Here is a 15,104-nt window from a genome sequence, read left to right as displayed (position 1 = left end):
GAAGCATCTAAATGTGCTGATCTAGGATTAGGTCCCGCCTGTTATTCATTATGATTTAAAATATCAAAATCGATCCTAGTTTTGTATTGTAGTTCTGGAACATGGAATATTATCATTAGGTATGCGCTTAACAATGCACACTGGGTATTGTAGTGTTTATGGTAGAAGTGTGTAAAATGGCAGTTGCTGTCAGGACCTCAAACAGAGCTAGGACTTACTGATTGTGTGTGTGTGTGTGTGTGTGTGTGTGTGTGTGTGTGTGTGTGTGTGTGTGTGTGTGTGTGTGTGTGTGTGTGTGTGTGTGTGTGTGTGTGTGTGTGTGTGTGTGTGTGTGTGTGTGTGTGTGTGTGTGTGTGTGTGTGTGTGTGTGTGTGTGTGTGTGTGTGTATACAGTATACTGGATCTCTCATTGTCTCTCTCTATACCAGATTTATAGTGGTTGACTGACCCCACTCGCTGAGACTAAGTAATTGGGAAAAGGATCCGGCTTTCCGTGTGTGTGCATTCTGTGTGCGTGTGCCTTCCCTGCGCATGTGTGTGTGTGGTAATTCGAAAGGTTGTTAAAACCACAATAAAACGGGGCCATCTTTTCTGCAGGAGCTACCAAGCGTTGTGCTGATAAATCACAGGCTGAATTTTTAATGCAATCTGCCCGGGGCTGGTCCTATCCCTCTCCTCTCTCCTCCATGTCACTCTGCTGGCCTGCCCTTCCACGACCCTGGATACATTCATCACACACTGTTCACCCAATACTCTCTATGGCCATGTGACACACACGCACAAGTGTGCGAAACACTCCACATGGCACACACACACAAACATTCCTCACACACGATACATACCTCTACACTTTACACTCACAATGGGAATGGTACACACACATCACTGAACAGTATGTGCATTGTTCCCTAGAGAGCAACTCTCTCTCTCTCTCTCTCTGCTCTCACTACACACTAGTTATTGTATACAAAACGTTAAAATGAAGTTAGGGTCCTTAACGTTAAGAAAATCCCTATATTTAAAAACATATATTTTTTCTTCACAATATTAAAATCACAGTGCAGCTGGCCTGCCTGCTCTTTCTCTTAGCTAATGATGCGAGAGTGTGTTCAGTCTTCGGTCTATTGCATGTAGAATATCCTAGCCTATTAATGGCACTGATGTTTTTGCTTTTCTAGTCTATTCATTGATGATAGGCCCTGTTTTACAGAAGTTGCGAGACATTGCACGCCAAAAATTGCGAAATACGTCTGCCTGGTGGCCGACCTGCCTTCTACTGTGTCCCTTCCCTCTCTCTCCGTCCTTCGCTTGCTCGTTATGAAAGATGCAAGTGTTTGTTCTCGGAAGTACTTCAAAAATCCTGAATCTTAGGAGTCGATTCCTGGCAGAAGATGTTTTCTTTCTAGTAAACGTCTTCGTAAGTCACGGTATTTAACAAACTTTAAAGTACTTTTTTAGGAGAAAGTGGTCTTTAGATTATTTGATTGACAGTTCTGGTCGCCTATTGATGGACGTTGTCCCGCTGTAGAAGCGGCATTCCTTTACAGACAAGTAAAATGCCCGTTTAGTTGCGCTTCGAAGTTATCTCCAGAGAAGGTTTTGTGTCGGCATTTAAAAGCCGTAGTGTATCCTTCCAGACAGACACACATGCCGTAGCCGAGGCGCTTTCAAGGGTATATGACTGCGGTCATACATACATAATAGGACCATTGTTCTGCATTGACGTGGAATTTTCAGATTTTTTGTTGTCATTTTAACAGAAAAAAATGGCTGTTTAAACATTAATCAAAATATTCCATTTGTCACATTCCTAACCGCACACAATCTCTTGACCTTGACACCTGGTCAGCCAGTTTATGGGGGAATAGTGAGGGTGTGTGTCTGTATGTGTGTGGGAACAGGGCTTTGCGTGCTAACAGACCAGTAAGTGGTTAGCGTGCTAACAGACCAGTAAGTGGTTAGCGTGCTAACAGACCAGTAAGTGGTTAGCGTGCTAACAGACCAGTAAGTGGTTAGCGTGCTAACAGACCAGTAAGTGGTTAGCGTGCTACCAGACCAGTAAGTGGCTGGACTGAAGATATTATTATTGGAGGGCAGTGCTGCACATTCACTACACAGCACAGCTCCACATGTATTACACTGTCTAATGTGTTTATGTAATGTGGCTGACTGGCTTCAGCCGCAGTGGAGCGGTAAATGTCCGGTGTAATTGGTTTGGTGTAAAAGCAAGCATAGAGCAAAGGTAAATACAACACTCTTGGCAGTTGGAACGCATACACATACACACACACACACAACAACATACTCGCTTCGCAGAGTCCACTGTGTAAACACAAAAACACAGACACAGTACACACCTCCATTTCATCTCACAATTATTAAATACAGTAGTCAAATAAATGTTAGTAATTACAGGTACACCGTCCCACACTGTGGTTGCGCTACAGCTCATGTCCTAAGCAACAGACTGACTGATAGCTGTGAAAGTGGTCGTCTGTGGTTTGCCTGTACATACATTGCATTCGGAAAGGATTCAGACTCTTTGACTTTTTTCACATTTCAATACGTTACAGCCTTATTCTAAAATAGATTTGTTTAGCAAATTTATAAAAAATAAAAACAGAAATATCACATTTAAATAAGTATTCAGACCCTTTACTCAGTACTTTGTTGAAGCACCTTTGGCAGCGATTACAGCCTCGAGTCTTCTTGGGTATGACGCTACAAGCTTGGCACACCTGTACTTGGAGAGTTTCTCGCATTCTTTGCAGATCCACTCAATCTCTCTCAAGTTGGATGGGGAGCGTCGCTGCACAGCTATTTTGAAATGAAATGAAATCAACGTTTATTTGTCACGGATGCCGAATACAGCAGGTGTAGACCTTACAGTGAAATGCTTACTTACAGGCTCTAACCAATAGTGCAAAAAAAGTGTTAGGTGAACATTAGGTAAGTAAAGAAATAAAACAACAGTAAAAAGACATGCTATATACAGTAGCGAGGCTATAAAAGTAGCGAGGCTACATACAGACACCGGTTAGTCAGGCTGATTGAGTGGTATGTACATGTAGATATGGTTAAAGTGACTATGCATATATGATGAACAGAGAGTAGCAGTAGCGTAAAAGAGGGGTTGGTGGGTGGAGGGTGGTGGGACACAATGCAGATAGCCCGGTTAGCCAATGTGCGGGAGCACTGGTTGGTCGGCCCAATTGAGGTCGTATGTACAGAGAGTAGCAGCAGCGTAAAAAGAGGGGTTGAGGGGGGCACACAATGCAAATAGTTCGGGTAGCCATTTGATTACCTGTTCAGGAGTCTTATGGCTTGGGGGTAAAAACTGTTGAAAAGCCTTTTTGTCCTAGACTTGGCACTCTGGTACCGCTTGCCATGCAGTAGTAGAGAGAACAGTCTATGACTGGGGTGGCTGGGGTCTTTGACAATTTTTAGGGACTTCCTCTGACACCGCCTGGTGTAGAGGTCCTGGATGGCAGGCAGCTTAGCCCCAGTGATGTACTGGGCCGTACACACTACCCTCTGTAGTGCCTTGCGGTCGGAGGCCAAGCAATTGCCGTACCAGGCAGTGATGCAACCAGTCAGGATGCTCTCGATGTTGCAGCTGTAGAACCTTTTGAGGATCTCAGGACCCATGCCAAATCTTTTTAGTTTACTGAGGGGGAATAGGCTTTGTCGTGCCCTCTTCACGACTGTCTTGGTGTGTTTGGACCATTCTAGTTTGCTGTTGATGTGGACACCAAGGAACTTGAAGCTCTCAACCTGCTCCATTACAGCCCCATCTATGAAAATGGAGGCGTGCTCGGTCCTCCTTTTCCTGTAGTCCACAATCATCTCCTTAGTCTTGGTTACGTTGAGGGATATGTTGTTATTCTGGCACCACCCAGCCAGGTCTCTGACCTCCTCCCTATAGGCTGTCTCGTCGTTGTCAGTGATCAGGCCTACCACTGTTGTGTCGTCTGCAAACTTAGTGATGGTGTTGGAGTCGTGCCTGGCCATGCAGTCGTGGGTTAACAGGGAGTACAGGAGTGGGCTGAGCACGCACCCCTGGTGAGCTCCAGTGTTGAGGATCAGCGTGGCAGATGTGTTGCTACCTACCCTCACCACCTGGGGATGGCCTGTCAGGAAGTCCAGGATACAGTTGCAGAGGAAGATGTTTAGTCCCAGGGTCCTTAGCTTAGTGATGAGCTTTGAGGGCACTATGGTGTTGAACGCTGAGCTGTAGTCAATGAATAGCATTCTCACATAAGTGTTCCTTTTGTCCTGGTGGGAAAGAGTAGTGTGGAGTGCTATTGAGATTGCATCATCTGTGGATCTGTTTGGGCGGTATGCAAATTGGAGTGGGTCTAGGGTTTCTGGAATAATGGTGTTGATGTGAGCCATTACCAACCTTTCAAAGCACTTCATGGCTATGGACGTGAGTGCTACGGGTCTGTAGTCATTTAGGCAGGTTGCCTTTGTGTTCTTGGACACAGGGACTATGGTGGTCTGCTTGAAACATGTTGGTATTACAGACTCAATCAGGGACATGTTGAAAGTGTCAGTGAAGACACCTGCCAGTTGGTCAGCACATGCCCGGAGCACACGTCCTGGTAATCCGTCTGGCCCCGCAGCCTTGTGTATGTTGACCTGTTTAAAGGTCTTACTCACGTCTGCTACGGAGAGCGTGATCACACAGTCGTCCAGAACAGCTGATGCTCTCATGTAGAGGTCGACCGATTATGATTTTTCACCGCCGATACCGATTATTGGAGGGCCCGGAAAAAACCCCGATGCCGATTTATTGGAGGACCAAAAACACGATACCGATTTTTATTTTTATTTATTTGTAATAATGACAATTACAACAATACTGAATGAACAATTATTTTAACTTAATATAATACATCAATAAAATCAATTTAGCCTCAAATAAATAATGAAACATGTTCAATTTGGTTTAAATAATGCAAAAACAAAGTGTGGGAGAAGAAAGTTAGTGCAATATGTGCCATGTAAAAAAGCTAACGTTTAAGTTCCTTGCTCAGAACATGAGAACATATGAAAGCTGGTGGTTCCTTTTAACATGAGTCTTCAATATTCCCAGGTAAGAAGTTTTAGGTTGTAGTTATTATAGGAAGTATAGGACTATTTCTCTCTATACGATTTGTATTTCATATACCTTTTGACTATTGGATGTTCTTATAGGCACTTTAGTATTGCCAGTGTAACAGTATAGCTTCCGTCCCTCTCCTCGCTCCTACCTGGGCTCGAACCAGGAACACATCGACAACAGCCACCCTCGAAGCATTGTTACCCATGCAGAGCAAGGGGAACAACTTCTCCAAGTCTCAGAGCGAGTGACGTTTGAAACGCTATTAGCGCGCACCCGCTAACTAGCTAGCCATTTCACATCGGTTACACCAGCCTAATCTTGGAGTTGATAGGCTTGAAGTCATAAACAGCGCAATGCTTGAAGCACAGCGAAGAGCTGCTGGCAAAACGCACGAAAGTGCTGTTTGAATGAATGCTTACGAGCCTGCTGCTGCCTACCACCGCTCAGTCAGACTGCTCTATCAAATCATAGACTTAATTATAATATAATAAACACACAAAAACGAGCCTTAGGTCATTAATATGGTCGAATCCGGAAACTATCATCTCGAAAAGAAAAAAAATTATTTCAGTGAAATACGGAACCGTTCCGTATTTTATCTAACGGGTGGCATCCCTAAGTCTAAATATTCCTGTTACATTGCACAACCTTCATTGTAGTGTCATAATTACGGAAAATTCTGGCAAATTAGTTCGCAACGAGCCAGGCGGCCCAAACTGTGCAATGAACGCAAGAGAAGTGACACAATTTCACCTGGTTAATATTGCCTGCTAACCTGAATTTCTTTTAGCTAAATATGCAGGTTTAAAAAATATATACTTCTGTGAATTGATTTTAAGAAAGGCATTGATGTTTATGGTTAGGTACAGTCGTGCAACGATTGTGCTTTTTTCGCAAATGCGCTTTTGTTAAATCATCCCCCGTTTGGCGAAGTCTGCTGTCTTTGTTAGGAAGAAATAGTCTTCACAGTTCGCAACGAGCCAGGCGGCCCAAACTGCTGCATATACCCTGACTCTGTTGCAAGAGAAGTGACACATTTTCCCTAGTTAAAATAAATTCATGTTAGCAGGCAATATTAACTAAATATGCAGGTTTAAAAATATATACTTGTGTATTGATTTTAAGAAAGGCATTGATGTTTATGGTTAGGTACACGTTGGAGCAACGTGTACCTAAGCGATTATATACAACGCAGGACAGGCTAGATAAACTAGTAATATCATCAACCATGTGTAGTTAACTAGTGATTATGATTGATTTTTTATAAGATAAGTTTAATGCTAGCTAGCAACTTACCTTGGCTTCTTACTGCATTCGCGTAACAGGCAGGCTCCTCGTGGAGTGCAATGTAAAGCAGGTGGTTAGAGCGTTGGACTAGTTAACCGTAAGGTTGCAAGATTGAATCCCCGAGCTGACAAGGTAAAAACCTGTCGTTCTGCCCCTAAACAAGGCAGTTAACCCACCGTTCCTAGGCCGTCATTGAAAATAAGAATGTGTTCTTAACTGACTTGCCTAGTTAATCTGTTGAGGACAGACGTTCCGCTAGCGGAACCCCGTTCCGCCTGCGGAACCCATAGCCAACAGCCAATGGCATCGCACGGCGCGAAATACAAAACCAACTAAAATACCACAATTCAATTTTCTCAAACAATCAACTATTTTACACCATTTTAAAGATAAGACTCTCGTTAATCTAACCACATTGTCCGATTTCAAAAAGGCTTTACAGCGAAAGCAAAACATTAGATTATGTTAGGAGAGTACATAGGCACAAATAACCACACAGCCATTTTTCAAGCAAGCATATATGTCACATAAACCCAAACCACAGCTAAATGCAGCACTAACCTTTGATGATCTTCATCAGATGACACTCCTAGGACATTATGTTATACAATACATGCATGTTTTGTTCAATCAAGTTCATATTTATATAAAAAAACAGCTTTTTACATTAGCATGTGATGTTCAGAACTAGCATACCCACCGAAAACGTCCGGTGAATTTACTAAATTACTCATGATAAACATTGACAAAATACATAACAATTATTTTAAGAATTATAGATACAGAATTCCTTTATGCAATCGCGGTGTCCGATTTTAAAATAGCTTTTCGGCGAAAGCACATTTTGCATTATTCTGAGTACATAGCTCGGCCATCACGGCTAGCTATTTTGACATCCGCCAACTTCGGGGTCACCTGAACTCAGAATTACTATTAGAAAAATTGGATTACTTTTGGTGTTCTTCATCAGAATGCACTCCCAGGACTTCTACTTCAACAACAAATGTTGTTTTGGTTCCAAATAATCCATAGTTATATCCAAATACCTCCGTTTTGTTCGCGCATTCAGGTCACTATCCGAAGGGTAATGCGCGAGCTCATTTCGTGACAAAAAAATTCAAAATATTCCATTACCGTACTTAGAAGCATGTCAAACGCTGTTTAAAATCATTTTTTATGCTATTTTTCTCGTAAAATACCAATAATATTCCAACCGGGCAACGATGTATTCATTCAAAGAGAGAAAGAAAAACATGGCGAGTTCTCGTGACCGCGCATCTCCAGTCTCACTGTCCCCAGGCTGACCACTTACAAACTCTGCTCCTATACTTTGCCCAGAGACAGCAGACACCCCATTCCACTTTCTGGTGGCTTTAGAGAGCCAATGGAAGCCTTAGAAAGTGTCACGTTACAGCACAGATGCTGTAATTTCGTTAGAGATGTAACAGAAGGACAACAAATTGTCAGACAGGGCACTTCCTGCATGGAATCTTCTCAGGTTTTTGCCTGCCATATGAGTTCTGTTATACTCAGACACCATTCAAACAGTTTTAGAAACTTTGGAGTGTTTTCTATCCAAAGCTAATAATTATATGTATATTCTAGTTTCTGGGCAGGAGTAATAATCAGATTAAATCGGGTACGTTTTTTATCCGGCTGTGAAAATACTGCCCCCTATCCATAACAGGTTAAGAATGATGGAGGCCACTGTGTTCTTGGGAACCTTCAATGCTGCAGAAATGTTTTGGTACCCTTCCCTAGATCTGTGCCTCGACACAAACCTGTCTCGGAGCTCTACAGACAATTCCTTCGACCTCATGGCTTGGTTTCTGCTCTGACGGTGGTGCGTTGTCAGGAGGTGCGTTGTCAGGAGGTGCGTTGTCAGGTGGTGCGTTGTCAGGTGGTGCGTTGTCAGGTGGTGCGTTGTCAGGAGGTGCGTTGTCAGGAGGTGCGTTGTCAGGAGGTGCGTTGTCAGGAGGTGCGTTGTCAGGAGGTGCGTTGTCAGGAGGTGCGTTGTCAGGAGTGTGTTGTCAGTGTGTTTGCGAGATTGTGTGTATGGGAGAATGTGCCTTAGACTTTTATTGTGTTATTTTTGTGTGTGAGTTCATTGTGTTCTTTACTCTCCCCCTCCCCCACAGAGGTCCTTCCGTTCGTTTGGTAATGATGACCGTCACATCATGGCCAAGCACTCCTCCATCTACCCATCATCGTCTGAGCTGGAGGCGGTCCAGACCCTGGTGTCCACCGTGGAGGGTGCCCTCAAACACGTCTCTGATTGGATAGACCAGAGCAACGTTCAGTCAGTGCAGAGCAACAGCCAGACAGACGCAGCAACCGGCCAGACAGACGGTCAGTCCGACGCAGCAGTCGGTCAGCCCAACCCCACAGACAGCCTGGTGCCAAAGGATAGTAGAGGTGACCATGACCTTAACCCTAACGACGACCCCAATGTTAGTCCCAGATCCAGCCCAGATGACTCCACAGACGGCGGCAGCAGGTGGGCATCTGGTTCTAACCGATGCATGCTGGGATATAGGGGGCTGTCTGGTGACTGCTGGTTAGACTAACATTTTTGGTCTTCAGGTCCTGACATATTTTATGATCTTGTTGATTTTATGAGGTTTTTGGGATGACCTTGGTTTAAATAATTGACCTAGGTCTGATAGGTGGTTTAAATGTTTAGAGTGTAACCCGGCTATCTGTCTGTTTTCCTCAGTGAGCCCAGTGGAGGCGTTCTGTGTGGCGTGATGAGGATCGGCCTGGTGGCTAAAGGTCTGCTCATCAAACAGGACATGGACCTGGAGCTGGTGCTGATGTGTAGAGAGAAACCTACAGAGACACTGTTGTGTACTGTCTGTGATAACCTGCCGCTGCAGATACAGGTAAGAGAGAGTGACACACACACACACACACACACACACACACACACACACACACACACACACACACACACACACACACACACACACACACACACACACACTGTGGCATATTTGGCTCATGTATTCTCCTTCTGTTGGTAAGAAACACTCAACACCTGTGTGCAAAAGGTAGATGGACTTTTGTAATGTAGTAAATACTGGCCCAACATCCTGTAAGAAGTCAGTCAGTCCTCCTTATCACACCATCATCCATCCACAGGGTTCAATTCTCGGGCCGACTCTTTTCCCTGTATATATCAATGATGTCGCTCTTGCTGCGGGTGATTCCTTGATCTACCTCTACGCAGACGACATAATACTCTATACATCTGGCCCTTCTTTGGACACTGTGTTAACAAACCTCCAAACGAGCTTCGATGCCATACAACACTCCTTCCGTGGCCTCCAACTGCTTTTAAACACTAGTAAAACTAAATGCATACTCTTCAACCGATCGCTGCCCGCACCCGCCAGCCCGCCTAGCATCACTACTCTGGACGGTTCTGACTTAGAATATGTGGACAACTATAAATACCTAGGTGTTTGGCTAGACTGTAAACTCTCCTGCCAGACTCACATTAAACATCTCCAATTCAAAGTTAAATCTAGAATTGGCTTCCTATTTCGCAACAAAGCCTCCTCTCATGCTGCCAAACTTACCCTCGTAAAACTGACTATCCTGCCGATCCTTGACTTCGGCGATGTCATTTACAAAATAGCCTCCCAACACTCTACTCAGCAAATTGGATGCAGTCTATCACAGTGCCATCCGTTTTGTCACCAACGCCCCATACACTACCCACCACTGCTACCTGTATGCTCTCGTTTGCTGATCCTTGTTACATATTCGCCGCCAAACGCACTGGTTCCAGGCCATCTATAAGTCTTTGCTAGGTAAAGCTCCGCCTTATCTCAGCACACTGGTCACCATAGCAACACCCACCCGTAGCATGCGCTCCAGCAGGTATATTTCACTGGTCACCCCCAAAGCCAACACCTGCTTTGGCCGCCTTTCTTTCCAGTTCTCTGCTGCCAATGACCGGAACGAATTGCAAAAATCACTGAAGTTGGAGACATATATCTCCCTCACTAACTTCAAGCATCGGCTGTCAGAGCAGCTTACCGATCACTGCAGCTGTACACAGCCCATCTGTAAATAACCCATCCAACCAACTACCTACCTCATCCCCATATTTTTCTTTCCCCCTGCTCTTTTGCACCCCAGTATTTCTACTTGCACATCCTCATCTGCACATCTATCACTCCAGTGTTAATTGCTAAATTGTAATTACTTTGCCACTATGGCCTATTTATTGCCTTACCTTAATTTGCACACACTGTGTACAGATGTTCTATTGTGTTATTGACTGTATATTTGTTTATCCCATGTTGTAACTCTGTGTTGTTGTTTTTGTCGCACTGCTTTGCTTTATCTTGGCCAGGTCGTAGTTGTAAATGAGAACTTGTTCTCAACTAGCCTACCTGGTTAAATAAAGGTGAAATTAAAAATAATAATAAATAAAATTATTGGAACTGTCTTGTAAATTCAACAAAAAAAGAAACGTCCCTTTTTCAGGACCCTGTCTTTCAAAGATAATTCATAAAAATCCAAATAACTTCACAGATCTTCATTGTGAAGGGTGTTAACACTGTTTCCCATGCGTGTTCAATGAACCATAAACAATTGATGAACATGCACCTGTGGAACAGCTTACAGACGGTAGGCAATTAAGGTCATAGTTGTGAAAACTTAGGACACTAAAGAGGCCTTTCTACTGACTCTGAAAAACACCAAAAGAAAGATGCCCAGGGTCCATGCTCATCTGCGTGAACGTGCCTTAGGCATGCTGCAAGGAGGCATGAGGACTGCAGATGTGGCCATGGCAATAAATTGCAATGTCCGTACTGTGAGACACCTAAGACAGCGCTGCAGGGAGACAGGACGGACAGTTGATCGTCCTCGCAGTGGCAGACCACGTGTAACAACACCTGCACAGGATCGGTACACCTGAACATCACACCTGCGGGACAGGTACAGGATGGCAACAACACCTGCCCGAGTTGCACCAGGAACGCACAATCCCTCCATCAGTGCTCAGACTGTCCGCAATAGGCTGAGAGAGGCTGGACTGAGGGCTTGTAGGCCTGTTGTAAGGTAGGTCCTCACCGGTCCTCACCAGACATCACCGGCAACAACGTCACCTATGGGCACAAACCCACCGTCGCTGGACCAGACAGGACTGGCAAAAAGTGTTGTGGTTTTGTCTCACCAGGGGTGATGGTTAGATTTGCGTTTATCGTCGAAGGAATGAGCGTTACACCGAGGCCTGTACTCTGGAGCGGGAGCGATTTGGAGGTGGAGGGTCCATCATGGTCTGGGGCGGTGTGTCACAGCATCATCGGACTGAGCTTGTTGTCATTGCAGGCAATTTCAACGCTGTGCGTTACAGGGAAGACATCCTCCTCCCTCATGTGGTACCCTTCCTGCAGGCTCATCCTGACATGACCCTCCAGCATGACAATGCCACCAGCCATACTGCTCGTTCTGTGCGTGATTTCCCGCAAGACATGAATGTCAGTGTTCTGCCTTGGCCAGCGAAGAGCCCGGATCTCAATCCCATTGAGCACGTCTGGGAACTGTTGGACGGGGGGGGGCGGGCCATCCCCCCGGTCGGGAACGCAGGGCCTGGGGGGTGGGGAACATCTCACAGCAAGAACTGGCAAATTTGGTGCAGTCCATGAGGAAGAGATGCACTGCAGTACTTAACCTCTCTTGGGCAGGTGGGACGCTAGCGTCCCACCCACGGTTCACACTATTCAACAGCCAGTGAAAAATCAGGGCGCCAAATTCAAATCAACAAAATGTCATAATTCAAAGTTCTCAAACATACGACTATTTTACACCATTTGAAGTTCTCCTTAATGTAACCACATTGTCCGATTTCAAAAAGGCTTTACGGCGAAAGCATAAAGTTAGATTATGTTAGGACAGGTACAACACAAGAAAAACCACACAGCCATTTTCCAAGCAGGAGAGGGGTCACAAATACCAGAAATTCAGCTAAAATTAAGCACTAACCTTTGACGATCTTCATCAGATGACACTCCTAGGACTCAATGTTTTGTTCGATAAAGTTCATATTTATATCCAAAAACAGCATTTTACATTGGCGCGTGATGTTCAGAAAATATTTTGCCTCCAATACTACCGGTGAATCAGCACAACAATTTACGAAAATACTCATCATAAACATTGATAAAATATTCAACTGTTATTCAAAGAATTGTAGATAACCATCTCCTTTATGCAACCGCTGTGACAGATTTCAAAAAAGCTTCACGGGGAAAGCACACTTTGCAATAATCTGAGTACGGCGTTCAGAAACTTACACTAGGCAATACAGATACCCGCCATTTTGGAGTCATCTAAAATCATAAATAGCGTTGTAAATATTCACTTACCTTTGATGATCTTCATCAGAAGGCACGTCCAGGAATCCCAGGTCCACAATAAATGTTGTTTTGTTCGATAAAGTCCATAATTTATGTCCAAATACCTCCTTGTTGTTTGCCCGTTCAGTAAGCTACTCCAAATGTAGGAAGCGCGCCCAAAATGTAACGACGAAAAGTTAAAAAAAAGTTGTATTTACGTTCGTTGAAACATGTCAAACGTTGTATAGCATCGATCTTTAGGGCCTTTTTAACATAGAACTTCAATAATATTCCAACCGGACGATTCCAATGTCTTGAAAAACTTCAGAGTGTTTTCTATCCAAATCTACTAATAATATGCATATTCTAGTTCCTGGGCCCGAGTAGTAGGCCGTTTAATTTGGGTACGTTTTTCATCCGGCCGTGAAAATACTGCCCCCTATCCTAGAGAGGTTAATGCAGCTGGTGGCCACACCAGATACTGACTGTTACTTTTGTGGAACTTGTTCAGTTTATGTCTCAGTTGTTGAATCTTGTTATGTTCATACAAATATTTACACATGTTAAGTTTGCTGAAAATAAACGCAGTTGACAGTGAGAGGACGTTTATTTTTTTGCTGAGTTTACATTTACGTCATTTAGCAGACGCTCTTATCCAGAGCGACTTACAAATTGGTTTAGGAACTCTTATAGGAACTTTCTTTTAGGCTTTGTCTTATAGGAATTGTCTTATAGGAACTGTATTATAGGAACTGCACTTCATAATTCCAATCATACCTGCTTCTCATGAGCATGCAGCTCTACTGTATAGTAGTGTATGCCGACATCCTCCTACGATCTTGTAACGTGACGCATACGGCCTCGTATACACAGTATTCAGTATATTTTTATCCATAGCCATATCAGGGCATGTTGTCCCATGTGTCAGTGGGATGTTGTGTTAAACTTGTGGGACATTTACATGGTTCTGTCCTATTACTTCAACCCCTTCCAATCTCCACTCTCCCCCTCTCTCATTGCCCCCTGTCCTCTTCCCTGGCTGGCCCCTTCCATGTTAACTGACCAGTCAGAGAGGCAGGCAGGCAGTCCCAGGCGGGGTAAAGAGGCAGTGTCATGCATGCTGGTCCTGTGTCTCAGGACAGTGTCATGCATGGTAATCCTGTGTCTCAGGACAGTGTCATGCATGGTAATCCTGTGTCTCAGGACAGTGTCATGCATGGTAATCCTGTGTCTCAGGACAGTGTCATGCATGGTAATCCTGTGTCTCAGGACAGTGTCATGCATGGTAATCCTGTGTCTCAGGACAGTGTCATGCATGGTAATCCTGTGTCTCAGGACAGTGTCATGCATGGTAATCCTGTGTCTCAGGACAGTGTCATGCATGGTAATCCTGTGTCTCAGGACAGTGTCATGCATGGGAATCCTGTGTCTCAGGACAGTGTCATGCATGGGAATCCTGTGTCTCAGGACAGTGTCATGCATGGGAATCCTGTGTCTCAGGACAGTGTCATGCATGGTAATCCTGTGTCTCAGGACAGTGTCATGCATGGGAATCCTGTGTCTCAGGACAGTGCCCCGAGATCCCAGTGCTTTAGATCACAGTTTCATGGAATGCAGATTGGTCCTGTGTGGTTCGCTGCACGGTTAAACAACCCCACCATGTCAGCCTCCACTAGGATACAGTGTAGAGAGAGAGACTGAATACACTAGGATACAGTGTAGAGAGAGACTGCACTAGGATACAGTGTAGAGAGAGAGACTGAATACACTAGGATACAGTGTAGAGAGAGAGACTGAATACACTAGGATACAGTGTAGAGAGAGAGACTGAATACACTAGGATACAGTGTAGAGAGAGAGACTGAATACACTAGGATACAGTGTAGAGAGAGAGACTGAATACACTAGGATACAGTGTAGAGAGAGAGACTGAATACACTAGGATACAGTGTAGAGAGAGAGACTGAATACACTAGGATACAGTGTAGAGAGAGAGACTGAATACACTAGGATACAGTGTAGAGAGAGAGACTGAATACACTAGGATACAGTGTAGAGAGAGACTGCACTAGGATACAGTGTAGAGAGAGAGACTGAATACACTAGGATACAGTGTAGCGAGAGAGACTGAATACACTAGGATACAGTGTAGAGAGAGACTGCACTAGGATACAGTGTAGAGAGAGAGACTGAATACACTAGGATACAGTGTAGAGAGAGAGACTGAATACACTAGGATACAGGATAAAGAGAGAGACTAAATACTCTAGGATACAGCATAAAGAGAGAGACTGAATACTCTAGGATACAGCCTAGAGAGACACTGAATACACTAGGATACAGCATAAAGAGAGAGA

General features: G+C 44.3%; 1 protein-coding gene across 9 annotated transcripts in view; it reads left to right on the top strand.

The window, feature by feature from the left end:
• strbp.2 (spermatid perinuclear RNA binding protein) overlaps positions 1 to 15,104 on the top strand; it is a 189,584-nt gene that overhangs the window by 110,826 nt on the left and 63,654 nt on the right. For all 9 annotated transcript variants that reach the window (XM_045692186.2, XM_045692188.2, XM_045692191.2 and 6 more), the window contains 2 exons: positions 8,533 to 8,891; positions 9,111 to 9,276. In XM_045692186.2, coding sequence (XP_045548142.1) covers positions 8,533 to 8,891; positions 9,111 to 9,276 — 525 coding nt within the window. The remainder of the gene's footprint in view (positions 1 to 8,532; positions 8,892 to 9,110; positions 9,277 to 15,104) is intronic.

Source organism: Salmo salar, chromosome 13, assembly GCF_965601325.2.
Source record: "Salmo salar chromosome 13, fSalSal1, whole genome shotgun sequence".
NCBI classification, from domain to species: domain Eukaryota; kingdom Metazoa; phylum Chordata; class Actinopteri; order Salmoniformes; family Salmonidae; genus Salmo; species Salmo salar.
Note: the sequence above shows the minus strand (reverse complement) of the source record. Positions and strands in the feature narration are given on the sequence as shown.